This window comes from Oncorhynchus gorbuscha, linkage group LG16 (genome assembly GCF_021184085.1).
Source record: "Oncorhynchus gorbuscha isolate QuinsamMale2020 ecotype Even-year linkage group LG16, OgorEven_v1.0, whole genome shotgun sequence".
Lineage (NCBI taxonomy): Eukaryota > Metazoa > Chordata > Actinopteri > Salmoniformes > Salmonidae > Oncorhynchus > Oncorhynchus gorbuscha.
Window position 1 is genome coordinate 58,323,450 of NC_060188.1, and position 26,014 is coordinate 58,349,463.

Here is a 26,014-nt window from a genome sequence, read left to right on the forward strand (position 1 = left end):
AAAGTATTAAGAACTCTCGACTTTCTCCACATTTTGTTACGTGACATAATTTATTTACATAAGTATTCAGATCCTTTGATATGGAGACTCGAAATTGAGCTCAAGTACATCCTGTTTCCATTGATCATCCTTAAAATGTTTCTACAACTTGATTGGAGTTCACCTGTGGTAAATTCAATTGATTGGACATCATTTGGAAAGGCCCACACTTGTCTATATAAGGTCCCACAGTTGACAGTGCATGTCAGAGCAAACACCAAGCCATAAGGTGGAAGGAATTGTCCGTAGAGCTCAGAGACAGTATTGTGTTAAGGCACAGATCTGGGGAAGGGTAACAAAACATTTCTACAGCATTAAAGGTCCCGAAGAACACAGTGCCCTCCATCATTCTTATATGGAAGAAGTTTGGAACCACCGAGACTCTTCCTAGAGGTGTCCGCCCAGCCAAACTGTGCAATTGGGGGAGAAGGGCCTTGGTCAGAGAGGTGTCCAAGAACTTAATCGTCACTCTGACAGAGCTCCAGATTTCCTTTGTGGAGATGGGAGAACCTTCCAGAAGGACAACCATTTCTGCAGCACTCCACCAATCAGGCTTTTATGGTAGAGTGACTAGACGGAAGCCACTCCTCAGTAAATGGCACATGACAGCCTGCTTGGAGATAGCCAACAGGCACTTAAAGGAGTCTCAGACCATGAGAAACATGATTCTCTGGTCTTCTGAAACCAAGACTGAACACTTTGGCCTGAATGCCAAGCGTCACACCTGGAGAAACCTGGCAGTTTCCCTACGGTGAAGCATGGTGGTGGTAGCATCATGCTGAGAGGTTGTTTTTCAGCGGCAGTGTCTGGGAGACTAGTCACGATCGAGGGATAGATGAACGGAGCAAATTACAGAGAGATCCTTGATGAAAACCTGCTCCAGGGCGCTCAGGACCTCAGTCTGGGGCAAAGGTTCACCTATCAACAGGATAACAACCCTAAGCACACAGACAAGTGTCGCTTCGGGACAAGTCTCTGGATGTCCTTGAGTGGCCCAGCCAGAGCCCGGACTTGAACTCGATCTAACATCTCTGGAGAGACCTGGAAATAGCTGTGCAGCGACTCTCCCCATCCAACCTGACAGAGCTAGAGAGGATCTGCAAAACTCCCCAAATACAGACGTGCCAAGCTTGTCGAGTCATATCCAAGAAAGCACAAGGCTGTAATCGCGGCCAAAGGTGCTTCAACAAAGTACTGAGTAAATGTTCTGAAAACGTATGTAAACATGATATTTCCGAATGCACTGTATAACCCAAACTTGCGCACACAACTATCCCACTGACACAAAAATGCATGCCTTTGTAGACTACATGATAAGATCTATTTCAGAGAAGAAAAAGCAATCGCCCACTGAAGAACTGCAGCATTAATTTGGGACTTTTTATATAGACTGCTGAAAATAGCACAGGAAGCCAGAGATTGCCTCCCAGACCCCCTCACTCACACAGGAACACATAAAACAACCTGTGGTCTCTAACCCAGAGCCTTACACAGGATACACAGACTGAGATCCTGAGAAAGCAAAGAGTCAGTGAAACAGAAACAGGGTGAGAGACAAAAGATGAGAGAATAATACTAAGAGAGAACAGAGAGGAGATGAGAGGCAGGAAAAGAGAGGAGGTAGAGAAGAAAATACATGACAGAGGAAAGAAAGAGTGGGCACAAGAGAGTAAACTATGTCAACAGGAGAGTGTAGACACAACAGAGGAGAGATAGAATATAGGAGAGGAGGAGTGCGGGATGGATTACCTCTGTGTGCTGTGGAGCACTGTCTGTCTATATCTCTCTCTAGCTGCCACGCTTAGCAGCACATCTGGCCTGGCTGACTGACTGCCTGCAGCCGGGGCCATGTACAGATCTGAGCACGTGTGTCAGCGTCTTGGTCACAACTTGGCAACAACTCCCACCCTGCGCCGGGGCTGCCGGGTAACAAATGACTGAAATATCTACCCAGGTTTGCTCCACATGCCGGGCCTGCACAGAATTGAATTGAAACGTGACCAGACCGCAAGTTTCTCTCCCTCTACCCCACACTCCCCCTCCTTGGTCTTAAAAAATACACATGACCGAAGAATCCAAAGAAAGAAAAAAGAGAGAGAGAGAGAGAGAGAGAGAGAGAGAGAGAGAGAGAGAGAGAGAGAGAGAGAGAGAGAGAGAGAGAGAGAGAGAGAGAGAGAGAGAGAGAGAGAAGGGCTATGGTCTGATCCCCGCGCAAATAAAATTCCTGAAATGTCAGATTCTCAGTGTCTCAGATTTCTTGGAACGATGGGCGAGAAGTCTAACCTGCTCCTCTTTGTCAGACTTGGAAGTGTGAGGAATTGACATGTGGGAATAGCATGTATAGACACGCTTATAGACCAGCAAAACACAGGATCAACCAGTCAGTGAGGATCTATGGTTTCCACAGGGTAGCAGTCCATTCAACTCAATGGTGACTGCAGAGTCCCTGGAAATGTGTACAATGTTCCCATTTAGAATATACTTCCACAGAGGAAGCAGATCCCCTGAAGAGAAAACAGAGGTGGATATAACACACAGATCACTGAGTCTCTGTCTCCACAGTCTCTCCCAGTCTGTCCCCTACTCCCACAACTCACCAGTCCTCCACTCATACACATACTTTGAGGTCTTTTACAGTGATATTAGATAGGGCTGGGCCCCACAATACAATATTACAACTCTACTTAGGTGCCGATACGATATGTATTGAGATTCTCACAATTATATATGTATGAAGCTCATTCCTGACTGCTGATGTTGCTGCTTCTGGTACTAAGAATGGACCAGCTGAATGCATAAAACATTAGGAACACCTGCTCTTTCCATGACTAGGTGGTTCCAAGTGAAAGCTGTGATCCCTTATTGATGTCGCTTGTTAAATCCACTTCAATCAGTGTAGATGAAGTGGAGGTGACAAGTTAATGGAGGATTTTAAAGCCTTGAGTGAATTGAGACATGGATATGTGCCATTCAGAGAGTGAATTGGCAATACAAAATATTTAAGTGCCTTTGAACGGGGTATGGTAGTAGGTGCTGGGTTTTTCACACTCAACAGTATCCCGTGTGTATCAAGAATGGTCCACCACCCAAAGGACATCCAGTCAACTTGACATAACTGTGGAAAGCATTGGAGTCAACATGGGCCAGCATCCCAGCATCCCATGCCCAATGAATTGAGGCTGTTCTGAAGACAACTCAATATTAGGAAGGTGTTCCTAATGTTCTGTACACTCATTGTATGTCTGCTGCAGAGAGACAAGAGAGAGCATGAGATATAACCTACTTTTTATAACCTACTGTTACCCATCATTCAGCACCATTAGGAAGCACAGACCTATGGAGGACATCAAATCACACATAACTTATTAATGTCCTAACTGCCTTATGTCATATGACACAGTCTCATGACTGTTGGCATTAAATTGTCACTTGTTACGACCAAATGCTGGGACATGCAGACTTGTTAATAGTATGTCAGATGCAGTACATGTAGACAACGACGTAGACTGCAATCTGCAGACTCCACGGTCCCGGGCCTGCAGCCAAACCAAATAGGAGTGATCACACACTGGAGCCATCCACAATGGCCCTATTGCTTCCCTCAAAAGACACAATCTCCCTATCATTCACTTGAGTCAACCCAATGCATTCACAGATCTACTAACCTAAAACGTTAAAAGGTTGAAATAATGCTACGATAACGTCACAATAGCGCTACACATAGGTGTGAGGCTAACAGGGAGCCCAGACCTGCAGACAATACCACAAGGGAAACGTAAACATCAGGTTTCATTGTCCAATACTGGACCATGAATAGCTACAAACCTGGACTATTTCCTTTTGGAAAAGTATTCTCCAGGCTGATATGAAACCCTATCCTGTGAATAGGATCCTTGGGGGACCCCCATCTGTATTACTGAGGAGAGAAGGGGAATTTATGGAGATAAAAAGCGGCTCTGCAGCTAGTAAAATTAACGCCCAGCAGTCACACAGTACACTGTCATGGCTTTAAAATAAACAGACATAACACTGCTGGAGAGAGTCAGTTGGCCCACTCTAATCCACTGGTATGGAGAGAAAGGAAGAGGATGGGAAAAGCAGTCCAGCTCAATCATTCCCAGAAGAGGCCATGGAGTTACTCACTCACACACATACCGGTCACTCACACACTTACGGCATGCATGTGCAGTGCACACATGCACACAAGCACGCATGCACGCACACACAGTGTATACGGATTCCACACTCTACTTCTCTGCTTTGATACACTTGTGCATCTTCTCCATTCACAGTATCCAAATGGACTGAGGAGACTCTTTCAGTCACAGAATATGTCCAACAGAGTACTCTCTCTGACTAACACTGCTGATTTGATTTGATTTGATTTAATAAGTGACAAGCAATTGACTAAAATTGAAAATGTTATCTACGTAATCCCCAAATGTAATTATTTATCATGAGGGCAATAAACAATAACTAGTAATGCTGCATACTCCAAGAAAGGTTAACTTCTCAGCTTTCAGTTAAAACTAATTAGACATTGCTGTGGTGTAGTCACTTCTAAGGACACAAGCTCAAGTACACAGTACAAAAATGATCAAAATATGAAAATATGAAATAATTTATATCTTTTTTTTGTGATTAAGATTTTGTCTAATCGCTGCAAATCCCCAACGGGCTTGGGAGACGCGAATGTCAAGTCATGCGTCCTCTGAAACTCCCTTAACCCGGAAGCCAGCTGCATCAATGTGTCAGAGGAAACACCATTTAACTGATGACCGTAGTCAGCCTTCAGGTGCCCGCCCGCCACAAGGAGCCAAGTAAAGCTCCCCTGCCAAACCCTCCCCTAACCTGGATGCGCCTTAGACTGATGCACCACTTGGTAGGCCGCATGATGTATTTCCTATTCAACAAAACTGGATGAATAAGGCCTGAAATGACTTATATTTGTCTAAATATAATATAATCAATTTATAAAATGACACGATAAGTTTTCACCTTCCTTATAACTGTAAAATACATATTTGTATAATTAGTGTTAGAGGAAATGTGCATATTTTCTAAAGGTCTTAAATGATTAAAATGTCTGCCCTCATCGCTGTGAACATCTCGCAGAGCTCTAGCTTGGCTTCCTGAACTTGTTAAGAACTTGCCTTTCACTTCGTATTAATATTGTCTGTCTATGACGAACAGAAAAAGGGTTTTGTTTAAAATCTATTGATTTAGATTACTGGCTATAAATCGATCTCTGCATGTGATACTCTCCTGCTGCATTACCATGTAAGGATTCTAGGCATATACGTTGTGATGTAGGGTTCAGCCAGGAGTTAATGGACAGTCAGAAGAGCGAATTAAATGGTAGGAAGGACATCCTCCTACCATCACACAGGCAGAAGCGACATACTCACGTGCCGTGAGAATCAGGGCTACTGCTCAATGCAAGCCATTTCGATATATGGTGTCCACATGTCGATTTATAAGCGGAAATGTCGGTTGGAACCGGTACCAGAACAACGCAGGTCCCCAAAACAGGGGACTTTACGTCTGAGAGGTTTTAATGGTACAGCTGATCCAATGCAGTATAGACAAGGTTAAGTGTAGAGATGTTGCCTGGACCAGTGGACTTACTTTGGTGGGGCCTGCAGGATCTGCTCCAGTCTGAATCATGACCCCCGGCTGACATCAGAGACACGAGCAACACACAAAGCCTTCTACCTGAGAGAGAGAGAGAGAGAGAGAGAGAGAGAGAGAGAGAGAGAGAGAGAGAGAGAGAGAGAGAGAGAGAGAGAGAGAGAGAGAGAGAGAGAGAGAGAGAGAGAGAGAGAGAGAGAGAGAGAGAGAGAGAGAGAGAGAGAAAGAGATGGGGATATTCAATATCAATAATATTGTGAAATCATTACTAATATATTTCTGTGTGTACTGTATTACTGTGTATTAAAGGGACTGTTCTAATCATTTGGGTAATGACCTGTGTCCCCTAGCCACTGGGGGACACCCATCGGTTAACAAGGGCGTACAGCCTTGGCAGGACCCACATAGACGACACAATGCTGACACCGTGGATGAGCACTAACCGCGCCATGGGGAAACGACTCTAGACAGAGACCTCCATTTAGCGTAACGGGGCAATCCCCCCAGTTCCATAAATAAACAGCTTGTACGGTCACGGACGACTGTCGCTGTGAATGTCAGGCACATAAAAGCTCCATTGGGTCATAATATGTGGCCCATTAGGGTTAACCAGTGGGGCTGGAGAGGTAGGCACGTCTCCCACTCGCCCTGGGCTCTCCTCGCCTCTCTTCCGTCCCACCAGCCACATCTGGGAGCCATCAGGGCACAGACAGCAAGCGGCCCCCCGGCCACTGGGAGCTAGGCCGGCTGTAATTACTTACGCATGATTACGCATGTTAATCATAGGCTGGGCCCAGACGCCACCGCCGCACTTGTTTATTATTTATACTTCGTTAAGCAACGGGACGCTCTGATTATCCCGTGTCATTACTTCATTATCATTGTCATGGAGAGGAGGGGAGTGTGCGGAGGGGTGGGGCGAGGGGAGAGTGTGTGTGTGTGTGTGTGTGTGTGTGTGTGTGTGTGTGTGTGTGTGTGTGTGTGTGTGTGTGTGTGTGTGTGTGTGTGTGTGTGTGTGTGTGTGTGTGTGTGTGTGTGTGTGTGTGTGTGTGTGTGTGTGTGTGTGTGTGTGTGTGTGTAGGAGAGGGAGGCATGCAGTCTAAGCAGCTCTTGAACAGCCCACACTAACCACGATGGGCCGTATGTACAAGCCACTGACCTCCAACAATTACACTACATATTATTTATAGAAAAAAACATCTTGCCCAAAGAGTGTCTGCTTCCTTTTTCTTTCTCTGAGGGACACTGGTATCCAGCAGGTACCAGTGAAGCATGGATTCAAGTTAGGCATTGCTAAGGTGATGGCCAACAGGCCAGGTGACATCATACCCTGAGGATGTCATAATGGGTGCCCTTTTGGCCCAACATAGTGGCCTCCCACTCACTCTGTCGCCCTACTGCCTGCAGTACTCTGATACCCTGTGGGGAACCAAAGGCAACCAGGAGGGCCAATTTATCATCACACACATACATGCCAGAGCACATACACTTATCATAACAGCACACACAGAGCAGGGAGCCACGACACACAGAGAACACAGAGAACATCCCAACATATTCCAGAACACCCATGGAGGCAAGCCACCACAGCAAACGGAGCACACATACACACACACACAATATACCAGGGAAAGGTACTCCTGAAACTCAAATAAAGCAAGAAAAAGATACCACAGAATAATACCTCTTTGTGCAATATGCCACATTCATAATTGGTTGGTGTTGGCCTATAAGAAACATGATATTGGAATCTGCCAATAATCTCTTTCATGGCCAGTTAGACATAATGTTAGTCACTCAGTCACTTAGATATCACATTCAAAAACGGCAAACATTTCTCTCCACCACATGAAATTAGTTATAAAATTGCTAAATCTTCTCTCCGCCCCATTGCAAAAATGTGTAGAATTGCAGGAAATTAACTTTCTCACCGCTGCCAAGATGGATGGCGCTAAAATGTTTTGCTCACAAATTGGGGGGGGGGGGGCGGGTGGGGGGCACTCCAACAAAATTTCCCTCATGATGAATTCAGATTTTATTTTGGCCCCCAACCCCATCAAAGTTGCCCATCCCTGGTGTAGAGTGAGTGACAGGCATACCCAGCCAGGGATAGAGTTATGCTGCTGCTGCAGCAGCCAGTGGCATGTCATTTCAGCCAGAGCACTTATAATTATGCCCTGTTTTCTTTAAGAGAAATAAAACTTTCCAGAGAGTAAAAATGCTCCAGGCAAGGAAAAGAGTGGCGAGTGACATCACAGCCAAGTAATTCATTTTAAAGTGGCTCAGATTAAGATTGAGATTAAGCACTAAATTGAAAAGGTATGGCGGTAAGAAAAAATTAACAAGAGTACACTTTGGGCTCTATTTTAACAAGCTTAATGCAATAGTAAATCTAAGCTCTGGCGGTAGCGCTATAGGTCCAGGGGGGGTGTCGCAAATGTTTTTGCTATTTTCACAGCCGTTATTATGAGTGCAATGGCTTGCAGTGGCGTGAAAGGGCTGGGTTTTGATGATTAAACAAGTTGTAGGCGTGATGAGGGCTTGGCCATTCACTGGCCAATCAAGACGTTCCATGTCTTAATACTGCATGCGTTTGTCTCAAATTCTGTAGGTTAATGACTGTCTTTGCGTTGTCATCAACTACAATGACGAAATATTCTCATTGTAGTCCATTGTGAAATGATACTACAGATGATTAATTAGCATAAACTGCAGTAACAAGTGATAGTAACATCCATTGTCAGTTTTAATATGTTTGGAATGTTGACAGCCAACATTGTTGTAATTGGCTTCAACGTGTATAGTCCTTTACGCATCGCACTTCTCCTCAAAATAAAACATACTAGGCTTCCGTATATTGTATTGTACAGTGCATTCGAAAATAATTCAGACCGGTTGACTTTTTACACATTTTGTTACGTTACAGTCTTATTCTAAAATATATTAAATTGTTTTTTCCCACTCATCAATCTACACACAATAACCCCATAACGACAAAGCAAAAACTGTTTTTTTAGAAATGTTTGCACATTTATTAATAATAAAAAACTGAAATATAACATTTGCATAAGTATTCAGACCCTTTACTCAGTACTTTGTTGAAGAAACTTTGGCAGCAGTTAAAGCCTTCGAGTCTTCTTGGGTATGACGCTACAAGCTTGGCACACCTATATTAGGGGAGTTTCTCCCATTATTTTCTGCAGATCCTCTCAAGCTCTGTCAGGTTGTATGGGGGAGCGTCGCTGCACAGCTATTTTCAGGTCTCTCCAGAGATGTTCGATCTGGTTCAAGTCCCGGCTCTGGCTGGACCACTCAAGGACGGTGAACCTTTGCCCCAGCCTGAGGTCCTAAGCAATCTGAAGTAGGTTTTCATCAAGAATCTCTCTGTACTTTGCTCCATTCATCTTTTCCTCTATCCTGACTAGTTTCCCAGTCCCTGCTGCTGAAAAACATCCCCACGGCATTATGCTGCAACCACCATGCTTCTCCAGACGTGACGCATGGCACTCAGGCCAAAGAGTTCAATCTTGGTTTCATCAGACCAGAGAATCTTGTTTCTCATAGTCTGAAATTCCTTTTGGTGCCTTTTTGGCAAACTCCAAGCGGGCTGTCATGCCTTTTACTGAGGAGTGGCTTCCGTCTGGCCACTCTACCATAAAGGCCTGATTGGTGGAGTGCAGAGATGGTTGTCCTTCTGGAAGGTTCTCCCATCTCCACAGTGGAACTCTAGAGCTCTGTCCGAGTGATCATTGGGTTCTTGGTCACCTCCCTGACCAAGGCCCTTTTCCCCCGAGCGGCCAGGTCTTGGTCGCAAACCTCTTCCATTTAAGAATGATGGAGGCCACTGTGTTCTTGGGGACCTTCAATGCTGCAGAAATGTTTTGGCACCCTTCCCCAGATCTGTGCGACCCAATCCTGTCTCTGAGCTCTATAGACAATTCCTTTGACCTCATGGCTTGGTTTTTGATCTAACATGCACTGTCAACTGTAGGACCTTATATAGACAGTTGATGATTTATGGAAACAGGGTGCACCTGAGCTAAATTTAGAGTCTCAGCAAAGGGTCTGAATACTTATATAAATAAGGTGTTTTTGATTTTTTATAAATATGAAAAGGTTTCTAAAAACCTGTTTTGACTTTGCCATTATGGGGTATTGTGTATAGATTGACGAGGAAAATATTTTATTTAATCCATTTGACCTGTAACAAGAAAATATGGAAAAACTGAAGGGGTCTGAATACACTGTATGTGTGAGGCATGTTCTCAATACGCACATGGTGGGTTTTTTAGGCACATCCAAAATAATAACACGATCTGGTTAAAATAATGTAATAGCCTACATAGTATGTATTGGGAATGACCAAAAAAACAGCCCTCATTGAGAGGAGGCTACGCTTGGTTTTTAGGAAGAAAAAATCAATATATATATATATATGTTTCTAAATGCGAGATTTACAGACACAAAAAGCACATCTCTCTTGATCCATGTGCATACGGGCAGTGTGCATCACAGCTGGATAGGCTGTGCTTCCGTTGTCAAAATCCATGCCAGATTTCAGTTGGTCTTAAATATCTCCACCAGCGCATAATGAAATTGGCACTCTGGCACACGTTTTTATGGACACACCTCAGATATTGCCACTCCTCCCACCCCAGCGCAAGTGAGCTCATATAAGACAGGTAAATTGACAATTCTTGCGCTACGGTTCGAAAATAGAAGAATGCCGGCTTTAATAGGTCGAAATTTCAAACAAGCGAGAGTTTGACATTTGCGCTGGCTTCATGCCAGACGAAAATAGAGCTCAATATCCTACTGATACTATATGTGAAGATGGGAAACGTCTTGGTCAACAAATTGACTTGGTTACTATGGCCTAATTTCTTCCATTTAGTTAAATGATAGGCCGGACTATTCTGACTACTCTGCCAAGTCCATATCTATGTCCACAAAAAACAGCTTTGATAGCTCATTTGTCCTTGATGTTGACAGACACGATAGATCAGCAATGTGGATCAAAATATTCCCAAATGGCCCGAAATGGAGTCCCACTGGGCACAGACGTCAATTCAATGTCTATTCCACGTTTGTTCAATGAAAGTTCATGGAAACAACATTGATTCAACCAGTGTTTGTCACATCATATTTTGAATAGCTGTTGTGCTGCTGATGACAGTGTGTGTTGTAAATGTAAACTCAGAACCAGCCTGTTATATTAACAACCAAAGCCAATGGGCATTGTGTGCTGGTCATACTGACATCACTGGCCCCAGTCAATCTCAGTGGTGCCATCATTAGGTTACAGAGACCACAAACTCCACCATTTAATGTCACATTAGTTGGAAAACAACTAAATGTGCCCGATCACCTCTCCCAGACTCCAACGCAACCTATCTTTAGCTATTTAAAAAAACATTTAAAGGCATTTAGCGAGTCCTACTTAGAGGAAGCCACCCACATTCACATAAAATGCCATTTGCACAGCCCTCTTTATTATTTATATGTCCTTTAAAAGAAAGGAAAAAAGCACACTGGCATGGATCAGCGATCTCGAGCGTTTTCAGTCATCTGTATCTCATTCATATTTTATCTAATTTTATTTCTCTAAAATTGCCCCATGATCTCAGTTTGGGGCTGTGCTGCATGGCTGACTGATGGTGTTGTTCTACAGTGACACACACAAGATAATTAATTTAGAAAAAACACTGGTAGATCTTGGAGAGTTTATTGGGAAGTTGTAGGGTGAACTACTATGTCTTTGTGGGGTGAACTGTGTCTTTGATAGAGTAGTCAGCATACGCAAGTTCCAGCCTTGCTCTTATAGTCCTTAAAGAATTACACTACTTAGCATACAGAACTTTCAGCAAATTAGGCACATTTGGTTGTGGAGAAAGGTTGGCCTGCACACACACTGACGCAGACAGACACAGAGACACACACAGGCACACTTTGGTCTCGTGATTCTGCAGTCAGAAATGTTGGCGTGTTCCTCACTGTTGTGGTGTTGCATTGTTTTTGCCATATGATGAAGGTGCTCTGTAAGTGCAAGGCTTCAACAGATTATTCCTCACAAATGCTATATGATTACTGTTTAGGAAAATACACCATTCTACATTTTTGCTACCAAAATGCTACTATGATATTCTTTAGAAAGATACAGTATATTATACAATATATTATGGATAAAATACCATCTCAAATTATTGTCCATGTTAAATTATCTTAACTGTTCAGATTTCCAAGACTGTGCACAGAACAATCTCATTGAACAATCTCATTGAAAAAACCCATAGCAAGGTTACTACAACAATATTTCATTTAAATCAGTTATCTCATTCCTGTAACGCGTGGCATGTTCATAACCTGTTTTTTTATATTTATTTATGTTAATTAATATAAAAAGTACACAAATGACCCATTTTATGCACAGCTTAAATATTTTTAATTGTGTCATATTATTCAAGGAATATTTGATAATTGATGACACATTTCAGTAATGAGATCCATGTTACGGTAGAGACCGCATTATGGTAATGATCAAATGAGCAAACGGTACTTCATCAAGAGCAAAAAATATCATTTTTAACCATATTAACTAATTCTACCTGCCGCCCGAAATCAGTATGCTGTTTGTGCAACGGCATTTTCTGAATCAGATAGCCTATTCTAAAATGTTTGCCTAAATGCTATTCGAATGTGATTAAACACCGACCAACACTTTAGTTCCTACGCTGTCATAACTCCTAATTGGCTTTTGAATTTGTTGTCATGCCAAATAACACCAACCATAGCATTAGAATAATCCTATTTCTATGATTCCAACAGTTCATCCAAGTGTTTTGATCTATATTGCAAGTCAAATAATAATATTTGGTATAAAAATTGCAAGTAGATTATTTACCCATATTGTGCAGCCATACTAACAACCTGGTAACTTTACTAGTATATGCAACCATTTGTTGGCACAGAAAGAAAGGAAAATGTGTATCTTCTTCAGGGGAAGTGCTTAAAAAGTAAGTAGGATTCACATAGGCCTAATGTAGGCTACATCTCAATCAATTTAAAAATCTAATATTATGTTGTGCTCCTAACTTTTCTACCAATGAAAACCACTGTTACCAATGAAAATGTGTAATTTAGAGCCCTGGTTACAACACGGGTGTATAAAGGCAATGTAATGTGCATTGTTACCAAAACTTTTTGTAAGGTTGGCAGGTAGCTTAGTGGTTAGAGCGTTGGGGCCAGTAACTGAAAGGTTGCTAGATCGAATCCCCGAGCTGACAAGGTAAAAACCTGTTGTTCTGCCCCTGAACATGGCAGTTAACCCACTCTTCCTAGGATGTCATTGTAAGTAAGAATTTGTTCTTAACCGACTTGCCTAGTTAAATAAAAGGTCTCAATAACACTCTTGTCTACAATTTTCCTCAATTTCCTTTCTTCTGTACTCCTCAAGCAGCTCTGGATATCTGTACAGTTGCTCTCAATGCTTTTGATGCAGCCCTCTTCTTTCCTTATCTGCCAATCTTAATAACACCAAGTTTAGATTAATCCAATTGTTCTGTTTATTAGACTACCTCATTATTACACAATCCCTAAAGTGGCATTACACTCAAATGTTATGTTTGTTAAATCTTTTATACCTCAAAAGTAGTCTTATGGGCATAGGTCACCCGAATTACAAAATGACATTGGTACAGTACATTGGTTTCCTTACCCTGTAAGCAGTTGATGGACAAGGTAAGACAGCAATCCATGCTTAGTTTTCTTTTAGAATTTAAAGCACAAAACGAATGCAAGGTGATATCCCCGATATAAGCATTTCCACATTCCATCTCCAAATCATCCCAAAGTGTCAAAAATGTATTGCATAGCTCCTTTAAGATGATTTGTAAATGAAATGAGAAAAAAATTCACCTACATTGGTTTCGTGCTATAAATGCAAAAAAGTTGGAGACAGTGACAAGCTAAAGAAAACCCAAGCATGAATTAATATATATAATATATGCCATTTAGCAGACGCTTTTATCCAAAGCAACTTACAGTCATGTGTGCATACATTCTATGTATGGGTGGCCCCGGGATCGAACCCACTACCCTGGCGTTACAAGCACCATGCTCTACCAACTGAGCTACAGAAGGACTTGCTGTCTTAACTCATTCATGGACTGTGTACAGGGTAAGGAAGCCAATATGTATTTTCTTAATTTGTGGGAAATACCCCTTTAAGTCCACATCCCAGGCCATTCATTGTGTAGATAAACATGTGCAAAAAAATTACAAATAAATTAAAACGATAAGCACCGAATAAGATCTGGAAATGATATGGTGTTCATCTTTTCCTGTTGGTGTTGAGGCATACAGCTGGCTCTACACAATCAATGGCATGGGGTGTGTATTTATCTTGTGAAAAGCATGATCTGGCACACACACTAAAAGTTAGTACAGGTGCTGACTAACAGCTAGTAAGCTGTAGGTTATCAAAAATAAAAAGAGTCGCACACTCTATATACAGTATAACTCCCAGTAATCTAGTGTGTAAACCACCAAAGGTTTGGCATCATCTTGTATTCATCTTGACAATTAATCTTTGAATTGTTTTGTGTAATGCCCCTTTAACACAATTTATATCAATGTTTCTAGTGTAAAAGTAGTGTAATGTCAAGAAGAGTCCACTATGCATGCCAACAATGGAAACATCATGCTTTATGCCTCGTTATCCGCTTCCCCTTATGTCGTCAGCCTTCGAGATTCTGCAGGGAGCCAGGTTCTTTACTAAGTTGGACCTTCGTAATGCTTACCATCTCGTGCGCATCAGAGAGGGGGACGAGTGGAAAACGGCGTTTAACACTCCGTTAGGGCATTTTGAGTACCGGGTTCTGCCGTTTGGTCTCGCTAATGCTCCAGCTGTTTTTCAGGCATTAGTTAATGATGTACTGAGAGACATGCTGAACATCTTTGTTTTTGTCTACCTTGACGATATCCTGATTTTTTCACCGTCACTCGAGATTCATGTTCAGCACGTTCGACGTGTACTCCAACGCCTTTTAGAGAATTGTCTCTACGTGAAGGCTGAGAAGTGCGCCTTTCATGTCTCCTCTGTCACATTTCTCGGTTCTGTTATTTCCGCTGAAGGCATTCAGATGGATCCCGCTAAGGTCCAGGCTGTCAGTGATTGGCCCGTTCCAAGGTCACGTGTCGAGTTGCAGCGCTTTCTAGGTTTCGCTAATTTCTATCGGCGTTTCATTCGTAATTTCGGTCAAGTTGCTGCCCCTCTCACAGCTCTTACTTCTGTCAAGACGTGCTTTAAGTGGTCCGGTTCCGCCCAGGGAGCTTTTGATCTCCTCAAGAAGCGTTTTACGTCCGCTCCTATCCTCGTTACTCCTGACGTCACTAAACAATTCATTGTCGAGGTTGACGCTTCAGAGGTGGGCGTGGGAGCCATTCTATCCCAGCGCTTCCAGTCTGACGATAAGGTCCATCCTTGCGCTTATTTTTCTCATCGCCTGTCGCCATCGGAACGCAACTATGATGTGGGTAACCGCGAACTGCTCGCCATCCGCTTAGCCCTAGGCGAATGGCGACAGTGGTTGGGGGGGGGACCGTTTCTTTTGTCGTTTGGACTGACCATAAGAACCTTGAGTACATCCGTTCTGCCAAACGACTTAATGCACGTCAAGCTCGTTGGGCGTTGTTTTTCGCTCGTTTCGAGTTTGTGATTTCTTATCGCCCGGGTAATAAGAACACCAAGCCTGATGCCTTATCCCGTCTCTTTAGTTCTTCTGTGGCTTCTACCGATCCCGAGGGGATTCTTCCTTATGGGCGTGTTGTCGGGTTGACTGTCTGGGGAATTGAGAGACAGGTTAAGCAAGCACTCACTCACACTGCGTCGCCGCGCGCTTGTCCTAGTAACCTTCTTTTCGTTCCTGTTTCTACTCGTCTGGCTGTTCTTCAGTGGGCTCACTCTGCCAAGTTAGCTGGCCATCCCGGCGTTCGAGGTACACTTGCTTCTATTCGCCAGCGGTTTTGGTGGCCTACTGAGGAGCGTGACACGCGCCGTTTCGTGGCTGCTTGTTCGGACTGCGCGCAGACTAAGTCAGGTAACTCTCCTCCTGCCGGTCGTCTCAGACCGCTTCCCATTCCTTCTCGACCATGGTCTCACATCGCCTTAGACTTCATTACCGGTCTGCCTTCGTCTGCGGGGAAGACTGTGATTCTTACGGTTGTCGATAGGTTCTCTAAGGCGGCACATTTCATTCCCCTCGCTAAGCTTCCTTCCGCTAAGGAGACGGCACAAATCATCATTGAGAATGTGTTCAGAATTCATGGCCTCCCGTTAGACGCCGTTTCAGACAGAGGTCCGCAATTCACGTCACAGTTTTGGAGGGAGTTCTGTCGTTTGATTGGTGCTTCCGTCAGTCTCTCTTCCGGTTTTCATCCCCAGTCTAACGGTCAAGCAGAAAGGGCCAATCAGACGATTGGTCGCATATTACGCAGCCTTTCTTTTAGAAACCCTGCGTCTTGGGCAGAACAGCTCCCCTGGGCAGAATACGCTCACAACTCGCTTCCTTCGTCTGCTACCGGGCTATCTCCGTTTCAGAGTAGTCTGGGTTACCAGCCTCCTCTGTTCTCATCCCAGCTCGCCGAGTCCAGCGTTCCCTCCGCTCAGGCGTTTGTCCAACGTTGTGAGCGCACCTGGAGGAGGGTGAGGTCTGCACTTTGCCGTTACAGGGCGCAGACTGTGAGAGCCGCCAATAAACGTAGGATTAAGAGTCCTAGGTATTGTCGCGGCCAGAGAGTGTGGCTTTCCACTCGTAACCTTCCCCTTACGACAGCTTCTCGTAAGTTGACTCCGCGGTTCATTGGTCCGTTCCGTGTCTCCCAGGTCGTCAATCCTGTCGCTGTGCGACTGCTTCTTCCGCGACATCTTCGTCGCGTCCATCCTGTCTTCCATGTCTCCTGTGTCAAGCCCTTCCTTCGCGCCCCCGTTCGTCTTCCCTCCCCCCCCGTCCTTGTCGAGGGCGCACCTATTTACAAGGTACGTAGGATCATGGACATGCGTTCTCAGGGACGTGGTCACCAGTACTTAGTGGATTGGGAGGGTTACGGTCCTGAGGAGAGGAGTTGGGTTCCATCTCGGGACGTGCTGGACCGTTCGCTGATTGATGATTTCCTCCGTTGCCGCCAGGATTCCTCCTCGAGTGCGCCAGGAGGCGCTCGGTGAGTGGGGGGGTACTGTCATGTTTTGTCATATATTGTCTTGTCCTTGTGCTTTCCCTTCTGTTCGTTTCCCCCTGCTGGTCTTATTAGGTTCGTTCCCTTTTTCTATCCCTCTCTCTCCCCTCCCTCTCTCTCTTCTCTCTATCGTTCCGTTCCTGCTCCCAGCTGTTCCTCATTCTCCTAACTCACTCATTTACTCTTTTCACACCTGTCCCCTATTTTGCCCTCTGATTAGAGCCCTATTTCTCCCCTTGTTTTCCGCTTCTGTCCTTGTCGGATCCTTGTATGATGTTCGCTGTGCTGTGTCCTTGTCTCGCCCTGTCGTGTTTTGTCTCCTTCAGATGCTGCGTGTGAGCAGGTGTCTTAGTCTGCTACGGTCGGTGCCTTCCCGATGCAACCTGCAGTCAATGGTCGAGTCTCCAGTCTGTCCTCGTTACTACGAGTGGATTTAAGTTTTTTCCTGTTTTGTTTTCTTCTTGATTTTTCCAGGATTATTACTTTTGTCATATACTGGAATATAGACTCTGTTTTCGTTAAGTCGCTTTTGGGTCCTCATTCACCAGCATAACAGTGTGAGTCTGTGTAGAGTATGTGTGTCAGTGTGTACGGGTGTGTGTGTGTGTGTGTTTATTTTATTTCACCTTTATTTAACCAGGTAGGCCAGTTGAGAACAAGTTCTCATTTACAACTACGACCTGTCCAAAATAAAGCAAAGCAGTGCGATACAAACAACACCGAGTTACACATGGAATAAACAAACGTACAGTCAGTAACACAATATAAAAGTATATATACAGTGTGTGCAAATGAAGTAAGACTATGGAGGTAAGGCAATAAATAGGCCATAGTGGCGAAACAATTACAACTCAGCAATTAAACACTGGAGTGATAGATGAGCAGAAGACGAATGTGCAAGTAGAGATATTGGGGTGCAAAGGAACAAAAAAATAAATAACAATATGGGGATGAGGTAGTTGGGTGGGCTATTTACAGATGGCTATGTACAGGTGCAATGATCTGTATGCTGCTCTGACAGCTGATGCTTAAAGTTAGTGAGGGAAATATGAGTCTCCAGTGTCAGTGATATTTGCAATTTGTTCCAGTCATTGGCAGCAGAGAACTGGAAGGAAAGGCAGCCAAAGAGGAGTTGGCTTTGGGGGTGACCAGTGAGATATACCTGCTGGAGCGCATGCTACGGTTGGGTGCTGCTATGGTGACCAGTGAGAATATGAAGTGAGGGCCAGCCAACGAGAGCATACAGGACGCAGTGGTGGGTAGTATATGGTGCTTTGGTTACAAAACGGATGGCACTGTGATAGACTACATCCAATTTGCTGAGTAGAGTGTGGAAGGCTATTTTGCAAACTACATTGCCGAAGTCGATGATCGGTAGGATAGTCCGTTTTACGAGGGTATGTTTGGCAGCATGAGTGAAGGATGCTTTGTTGCCAAATAGGAAGCCGATTCTAGATTTAATTTTAGAATGGAGATGCTTGATGTGAGTCTGGAGAGTATACAGTCTAACCAAACACCTAGGTATTTGTAGTTGTCCACATATTCTCAGAACCGTACAGAGTAGTGATACTAGACGGGCGTGCAGGTGCGGGCAGCGATCGGTTGAAGAGCACGCATTTAGTTTTACTTGCATTTAAGAGCAGTTGGAGGCCACGGAAGGGGAGTTGTATGGCATTGAAGCTCGTCTGGAGGTTAGTTAACACAGTGTCCAAAGAAGGGCCAGTAGTATACAGAATGGTGTCGTCTGCGTAGAGGTGGATCAGAGAATCCCCAGCAGCAAGAGTGACATCATTGATGTATACATAAAAAAGAGTCGGCCCGAGAATTGAACCCTGTGGCACCCCCATAGAGACTTGCCAGAGGTCTGGGCAACAGGCCCTCCGATTTGATCCACTGAACTCTCAGTCATTTGAGAAACAAAGGCTGTTGAATCTGTGTTGAGTCTGTGTGTGTGTGTGTGTCTCTTCACAGTCTGCATTGTTCCATGAGGTTATGTTTTATCTGTTTTTTTACTGATTGTATTGCTTGCCTGAGTTACCTGAGATGGAAGAGATTTCCATGTAGTCATTGCTTTATACAGTACTCTGCATCTCCCAGCCTCTGTTCTGGACTTGGGGACTGTGAAGAGAACCCTGATTGCGTGTATGTGTAGGTTTTGAGCTGTGTGTTAACTGGTTGAACAGACAACTTCAACATCAAGACTTCTTACAAGGACAAGCATTGTGCAATCAATCTCTCCTCAACTTTGACCCAGGAGAAATTAACCTGCATGTTATTGGCATTGGCCCTCTATGTACATTTCAGGGCCAGACGTGCTTCTCTGTTCTGGGCCAGATGCAGCTTTTCTAGTTCCTTTTTTGCCGCACCTGACCATACAACTGTGCAATGGTCAAGATGCAACAAAACCAAAGCTTGCAGGACTTGTTTGGTTGCATGTAAGGTTAAAAAAGCAGAACATCTATTTATCACATACAAACCTATCCCCATCTTTAATACAATAGAATACATATGTTTTGACCATGACTGTTTACAATCTAATATATCATCAAGAAGTTTAGTCTTAACCATTAATTTTGGATTGCATACAGCTGAATCTACATTTTACATTTACATTTGAGTGATTTAGCAGATGCTCTTATCCAGAGCGACTTACAGTTAGTGAATTAATCTTAAGAGCTAGGTTGGACAACCACATATCACAGGCGTAGAAAGTAGGGGTGGGTGGGCCAAGAGACCTGAGGTGGCATTGGGGGGTAGGGTTTGATCATAACCTGAAGGTAGGGAGGGGCAGTTCCTCTTGCTGTTCCGTGGGTAAGCACCATGGTCGTGTAGTGGATGCGAGCTTAGACTAGAAGCCAGTGGAGTGTGTTGAGGAGTGACATAAGAGAACTTGGGAAGGTTGAAAACTAGGAGGGTTGTAGCATTCTGGATAAATTGCAGGGGTTTGATGGCACAAGCGGGGAGCCCAACCAACAGCGAGTTGCAGTCGTCCGACGGGAGAAGACAAGTGCCTAGATTAGGACCCTGCGCCGCTTCCTGTGTGAGGTAGGGTTGTACTCGACGGATGTTGTAGAGCATGGACCTGTAGGAGCGGGCCACTGCTTTGATGTTTACAGAGAACGACAGGGTGTTGTACAAGGTTACACCAAGGTTCTTTGCATTCTGGGAGGGCGACACTGTGGAGTTGTCAACCATGATGGAGAGGACTTTGAGCGGACAGGCCTTCCCTGGGAGGAAGAACAGTTCTGTCTTGTCGAGGTTGAGCTTGAGGTGGTGGGCCAACATCCAAGTTGAGATTTCAGCCAGGCACGCAGAGATGTGTGTCGCCACCGGGGTGTCAGAAGGGGGAAAGAGAAAAGTAGTTGAGTGTCATCCGCATAGCAATGATAGGAGAGACCATGTGAGGATATGATGGAGCCAAGTGACTTGGTGTATAGAAAGAAGGTCCTAGAACTGAGCCCTGGGGGAAACCAGTAGTGAGAGTACATGGTGCAGACACAGATCCTCTCCACATCACCTGGTAGGAGCAGCCTGCCAGGTAGGATGCAATCCAAGAGTGTGCAGTGCCTGAGATGTCCAGCCCTGAGAGGGTGGAGAGGAGGATCTGATGATTCACAGTGTCGAAGGCAGTGGATAGATCTAGGAGGATGAAAACAGAGGAGAGAGAGTGTCAGCTTTGGCAGTCCGGAGAGCCTCCGTGACACAGAGAAGAGCAGTCTCAGTTGAGTGACCCATCTTAAAGCCTGACTGGTTAGGGTCAAGAAGATCGTACCGAGAGAGATAACGAGATAGTTAATCAGAGACAGCACGCTTAAGTGTTTTAGAAAGAAAAGAAAGAAGGGATACAGGTCTGTAGTTTTTGACGTCAGATGAGTCGAGTATTGGTTTCTTTAGTAGGGAAGCAACTCGGCCATTTTGAAGTCAGAGGGGACATAGCCAATTGTCAGGGATGAGTCGATGAGGGAAGTAAGGAATGGGAGAATGTCTCCAGAGATGGTCTGGAGAAGGGAGGAGGGGAAGGGGTCGAGTGGGCAGGTTGTGGGGCGGCCGACCTCACTAGTCACCTGGAGGCGTAGGGTAGTTCTGTGTGAATGAGACTAGTGGACTCAATAGGCTGAGTGAATGAGTAGCAAAACAGATGGTCTAGGATAGGGACATTTGTTAACAGAAGACCACTTTGAGTTTTGACAACATTATACAACTTTAGATTTGAAGTGTAATGTGCCTTTTAAAAGTCTCTAAATTATAAATTATAACTCAGTGTTTCCCCCAGATTTGATTTTAGCAGTGGTGAAATGCAAAAGTGTCGTGAAAGGGGCAGGGTTGGTAAAAACATATATATTCAGGTTTTTGCTAGCAAAATCACACTTTTCAAATAAGGAATGCATGTGCTAACAATGCTTAAATCACACCAGGAGACAATGTTTTAGGTCTGGGAAAAATCAACAATAAAAAAAATGGTGTAGTTACCCTTTAATAAAATTGTGCATGCACATAGAACTGCTGTTTGGTTAGCGTGTATCTGTTGCACACATAATGAGAAACGGTCATGAGAAATGGGTATTACGGTAATGAGAAGCCCTTCGCAAATTTTGCTAACAATGGCAGAAGCAATTAGGACTCAGCAACAAAAAAAATGACATCATCAACTCATACTCTTTCTAATCTATTATACTGTAAATTGTTAAATAAATAACTTTGCTCAAACATCAAGTATTACACAGTTATGGTAATGACAATATAAAATGGGTAAATGGGGTGTACGAGAGCAATTATCAAATGTAAATTGTAGACATATTTGATCTTCTCTTCTTGGAAATGTATTATGGGTCGAAAAAAATGTATAACAAAAAAACACTGTACTTGTACAGGAACTTGAAGAAATTCTACAGTAATGAGAACCATGGCTTGGACACATGTTTTGTTTCTAAAATATGACTAGTTTGTAATGTGAATACCCAGAAATGATAACTGTCTTTGAATATGTACTGTACCACTTAAAACAATATTTAATTGGTTTTAATTAAATATGTTAGTTATTTTTATAAATTAAATGCATGTGAAGTCCTACAAAATTGACCTGGAAGCATTACAGTAATGAGATTTTGAGAAAACATTTTATTTAAAAAACACTAAAATAAGATTTAAGCCCAAAACAAGTTAAAGAGCCAGAAATCAAATATAGTGAGCCTTAATATGATAGTAAATTGTTTACGCTTTTTAGAGACGATATAGCTGAATTCATCACAAACATGGTTTCAGTTGGTTTCATGAGAATCACCCACACTGACTTAAAAAAGGGGCCCACTGGGGTTGTGTCCTCAGTCCTCTGCTGTACTCCCTGTTCACCTATGACTGCCTGGCTTTGCACGACACCAACTCCATCATCAACATTGCTGACAGTTGTAGGCCTGATAACAGTTGTAGGCCTGATAACCAACAACAACGAGTCAGTCTATAATGGAGGTAAGTAAACTGACATTGTGCTGCCATGACAACAACCTTTCCCTCTACGTCAGCAAAACAAAGGAGTTGACTGTTCACTTCAGCAAGCAGAGGGAACGCCCCGATCCACATTAACATTTGAGGGATCCACATCAATGTTATTTTCTCCCATCCAGGACATCTACTTGAAACGGTGCCTAAAGAAATCCCACAGCATCATGAAGGACCACACACATCCCAGCCATGATCTGTTCACTCCCTTACCGTCGGGCAGATGGTATCGGAGCATGAGGTCTAATAGAAACAGTCTCTGAGCCTGCTTGTATCTACAAGCCATCAGACTAACACTTGAACTGGACTGACCTCCTCCATTGAATCACCACAACTTAGCACACATGCCCTTTCCTGATGCATGTGTAAATATTGTACTATAAATGATGCCTTCCTGTATTATACTGATGCTAAAATATTTATTCAATTCCACTGAGCCATTTACTTTGTTTGTATTCCTCTCTTTTATTATTTCTTATTGTTGTTATTTCTTATTGTTGAATTGTTGAGAAGGAACATGCAAGGAAGCATTTTGTTGGAAGGTGTACCATGTGTAAACTGTACATACAACTAATAAAACTGGCAACTTAAAACTATGCTTATCTGGTAAACACAAGATCTAAACAAATGTATAATGAGCACCAATAACTTTGGGTTATTTTGGCTTTTCACAGTGCGTCATCTCATCTGGCTGCCTGGAGTCATAAAGCATAGCATTCTAACCCCATACATGCCTGTGGCCCTCATGGTCTATAGTCCTCTCCACATATAGGCTAAAAACAGACAGGGAATCCAGCCTTCTCACTCCCTGTGAACCACTAACATTATGACAAATTTCACTTAACAAATAATCTCTTTTTTCTCTCTCAAGTATAGGAAGAGGACTGCCAGGTAGAATTTGTCATGGTGGAAATGATTGATTTTGTATGCAATCTAATAAAGCTCACCATAAATCCATCCAACCATCAGGCCAGCTGGCTGGCTCTCTGTGTGTCTGTGAGTCTGTCAATCTCTGTCTGTCTGTATGTCTGGCTGGCTGGCTGGCTGGCTGTCTATCTGGCTTCCTGTTTGCCTGTCTGTCTATGTGCATAGCTTCACAGAAATTAAATCAATACATGGACAATCTGATCATGTGCAGAGAAGCTCTATCACTTCCCTGAGTTTAGCAGGGATGGTTGAATTTAAGCCTGGGGCAAATAAATGCATTTAAAGCTTCATGGAAAGCTGTAACAATACCATTGCTTTGACTCCACCTACGCATGCATTACATATTTCTAGAGCAGTGCGCCAAATTATTCAGCCTTTCCAGCTAACCACAAACGTCTTTCATTTGAAATGTAACAGTGTCAGTTTTCTGAGAGGGAAAAACAAGAATACAACTTAATGACTTAATACAGCTAAAAGGGAATCAGATGTCATACGAGGAAAAGCTTGAACACTGTGACACTTTACATTGACAAATGGACTTTGGAAAAACAAAGGTTATCTGAAGGGCTGATCACATGTAAGATCAAAACTGTGTTTATAATATAAGAGTCAAAGAGGCTTATGCAAAACAATTAAGCCAAATAAATATAGCCTACACACTAAACCACAATACAATGACTCAGTCAAATTGAAGTAAATAGAGAAACATATGCATGAGCCATACTATAGTCAGTGTATATTTATTTCTATGGGACAATCAAACAAATGGTACAGCACCAATACATTGACTGACTGGATATTCTCTGACATTATCTGACATACAGTCCATTCGGAAAGTATTCAGACACCTTGACTTTTTCCCCCTCATCAATCTACACACAATACCCCATAATGACAAAGCAAAAACAGTTTTTTAGAAATGAAAAAAAAAAAAAACGAAACTGAAATATTACATTTACGTAAGTTTTCAGACCCTTTACTCAGTACTTTGTTGAAGCACCTTTAGCAGCGATTACAGCCTTGAGTCTTCTTTGGTATGATGCTACAAGCTTGGCACACCTGTATGCAGATCCTGTAACTGGCATGCAAAACAAACACTCAACTTTGGCGCCATATGTCAAAGTATTGTTGGCAAACGACATGCGCTCCATGACAGCGTCTGAATAATTTTCAAATGCACTGTAGCTGGTATCATTCGCCTAAATAAATGTAGTTCTCAGGTAGTAACCCGAGGACTGTTGGCAGGCGTCATATCTTTGAACTTGACTACCAATCTAATAGAACATGTCCAGCAAAACACTAAACACTGATGTTAGACAACAAGGTGCATCAATCCACCATAGAGGAGAAAGAGAATGACCTGTTGCTACCAGAAAAGGGCAACTAGTGAAGAACAAACACCATTGTAAATACAACTCATTTATGTTCCCTTTTGTACTTAGCTATTTGCAAATTGTTACAACACTGTAGTCACTACTGTAGACATAATATGACATTTGAAATGTCTCTACTTTTCTGGAACTTTTGAGGTAATATTTACTATTCACTTTTAATTGTTAATTTCACTTTTATTTATCCATTTCACTTGCTTTGGCAATGTAAACATATGTTTCCCAAGCCAATAAAGCTCCTTGAATTGGAGAGAGAGAGAGAGAGAGAGAGAGAGAGAGAGAGAGAGAGAGAGAGAGAGAGAGAGAGAGAGAGAGAGAGAGAGAGAGCCAAGGACTGTTCACCTCAATCCACAAAAGTGGAGACAAATTGGTTAAAATTAGCAAAAAACAGACATAGTTCCTTCCACAGGACCTTGGGGTGAGACAGGGATGCAGTTTAAGCCCCCCCCCCTCCCCCCCTTCAACATACAGTTGAAGTCGGAAGTTTACATACACTTAGGTTGGAGTCATTAAAACTGGTTTTTCAACCACTCCACAAATTCATTGTTAACAAACTATAGCTTTGGCAAGTCGGTTACTTTGTGCACGACACAAGTAATTTTTCCAACAATTGTTTACAGACAGATTATTTCACTTATAATTCACTGTATCACAATTCCAGTGGGTCAGAAGTTTACATACACTAAGTTGACTGTGCCTTTAAACAGCTTGGAAAATTCCAGAAAATGATGTCATGGCTTTATAAGCTTCTGATAGGCCAATTGACATAATTTGAGTAAATTGGAGGTGTACGTGTGGATGTATTTCAAGGCCTACATTCAAACTCAGTGCCAAGTCCCCAGAAAAAATTGTAGACCTTCACAAGTCTGGTTCATCCTTGAGAGCAATTTCCAAACGCCTGAAGGTACCACGTTAATCTGTACAAACAACAGTACGCAAGTATAAACACCATGGGACCACGCAGCCATCATGCCGCTCAGAAAGGAGACGCGTTCTGTCTCCAAGAGATGAACGTACTTTGATGCGAAAAGTGCAAATCAATCACAGAACAAACTCAAAGGACCTTGTGACGATGCTGGAGGAAACAGGTACAAAAGTACCTATATCCACAGTAAAACGAGTCACAGTCAAAACTGTGATTAAAAAAGCCTGACTACAGTTTGCAACAGAGCCTGGGCGCAAACCCAGGGTCTCTGGTGGCACAGCTGGCGCTGCAGTACAGCGCCCTTAACCACTGCGCCACCCCGGCCATTAAGTATGATTCTCAATCAGAGACAACTAACGACACCTGCCTCTGA

The 26,014-nt window shown here is 43.3% G+C and overlaps 1 protein-coding gene across 3 annotated transcripts in view; it reads right to left on the reverse strand.

The window, feature by feature from the left end:
- LOC124000297 (transcriptional regulator Erg-like) overlaps window positions 1-26,014 on the reverse strand; it is a 109,862-nt gene that overhangs the window by 62,626 nt on the left and 21,222 nt on the right. For all 3 annotated transcript variants that reach the window (XM_046306570.1, XM_046306569.1, XM_046306567.1), the window contains exon 2: window positions 5,668-5,754. In XM_046306570.1, coding sequence (XP_046162526.1) covers window positions 5,668-5,706 — 39 coding nt within the window. In that variant the 5' untranslated portion in view covers window positions 5,707-5,754. The remainder of the gene's footprint in view (window positions 1-5,667; window positions 5,755-26,014) is intronic.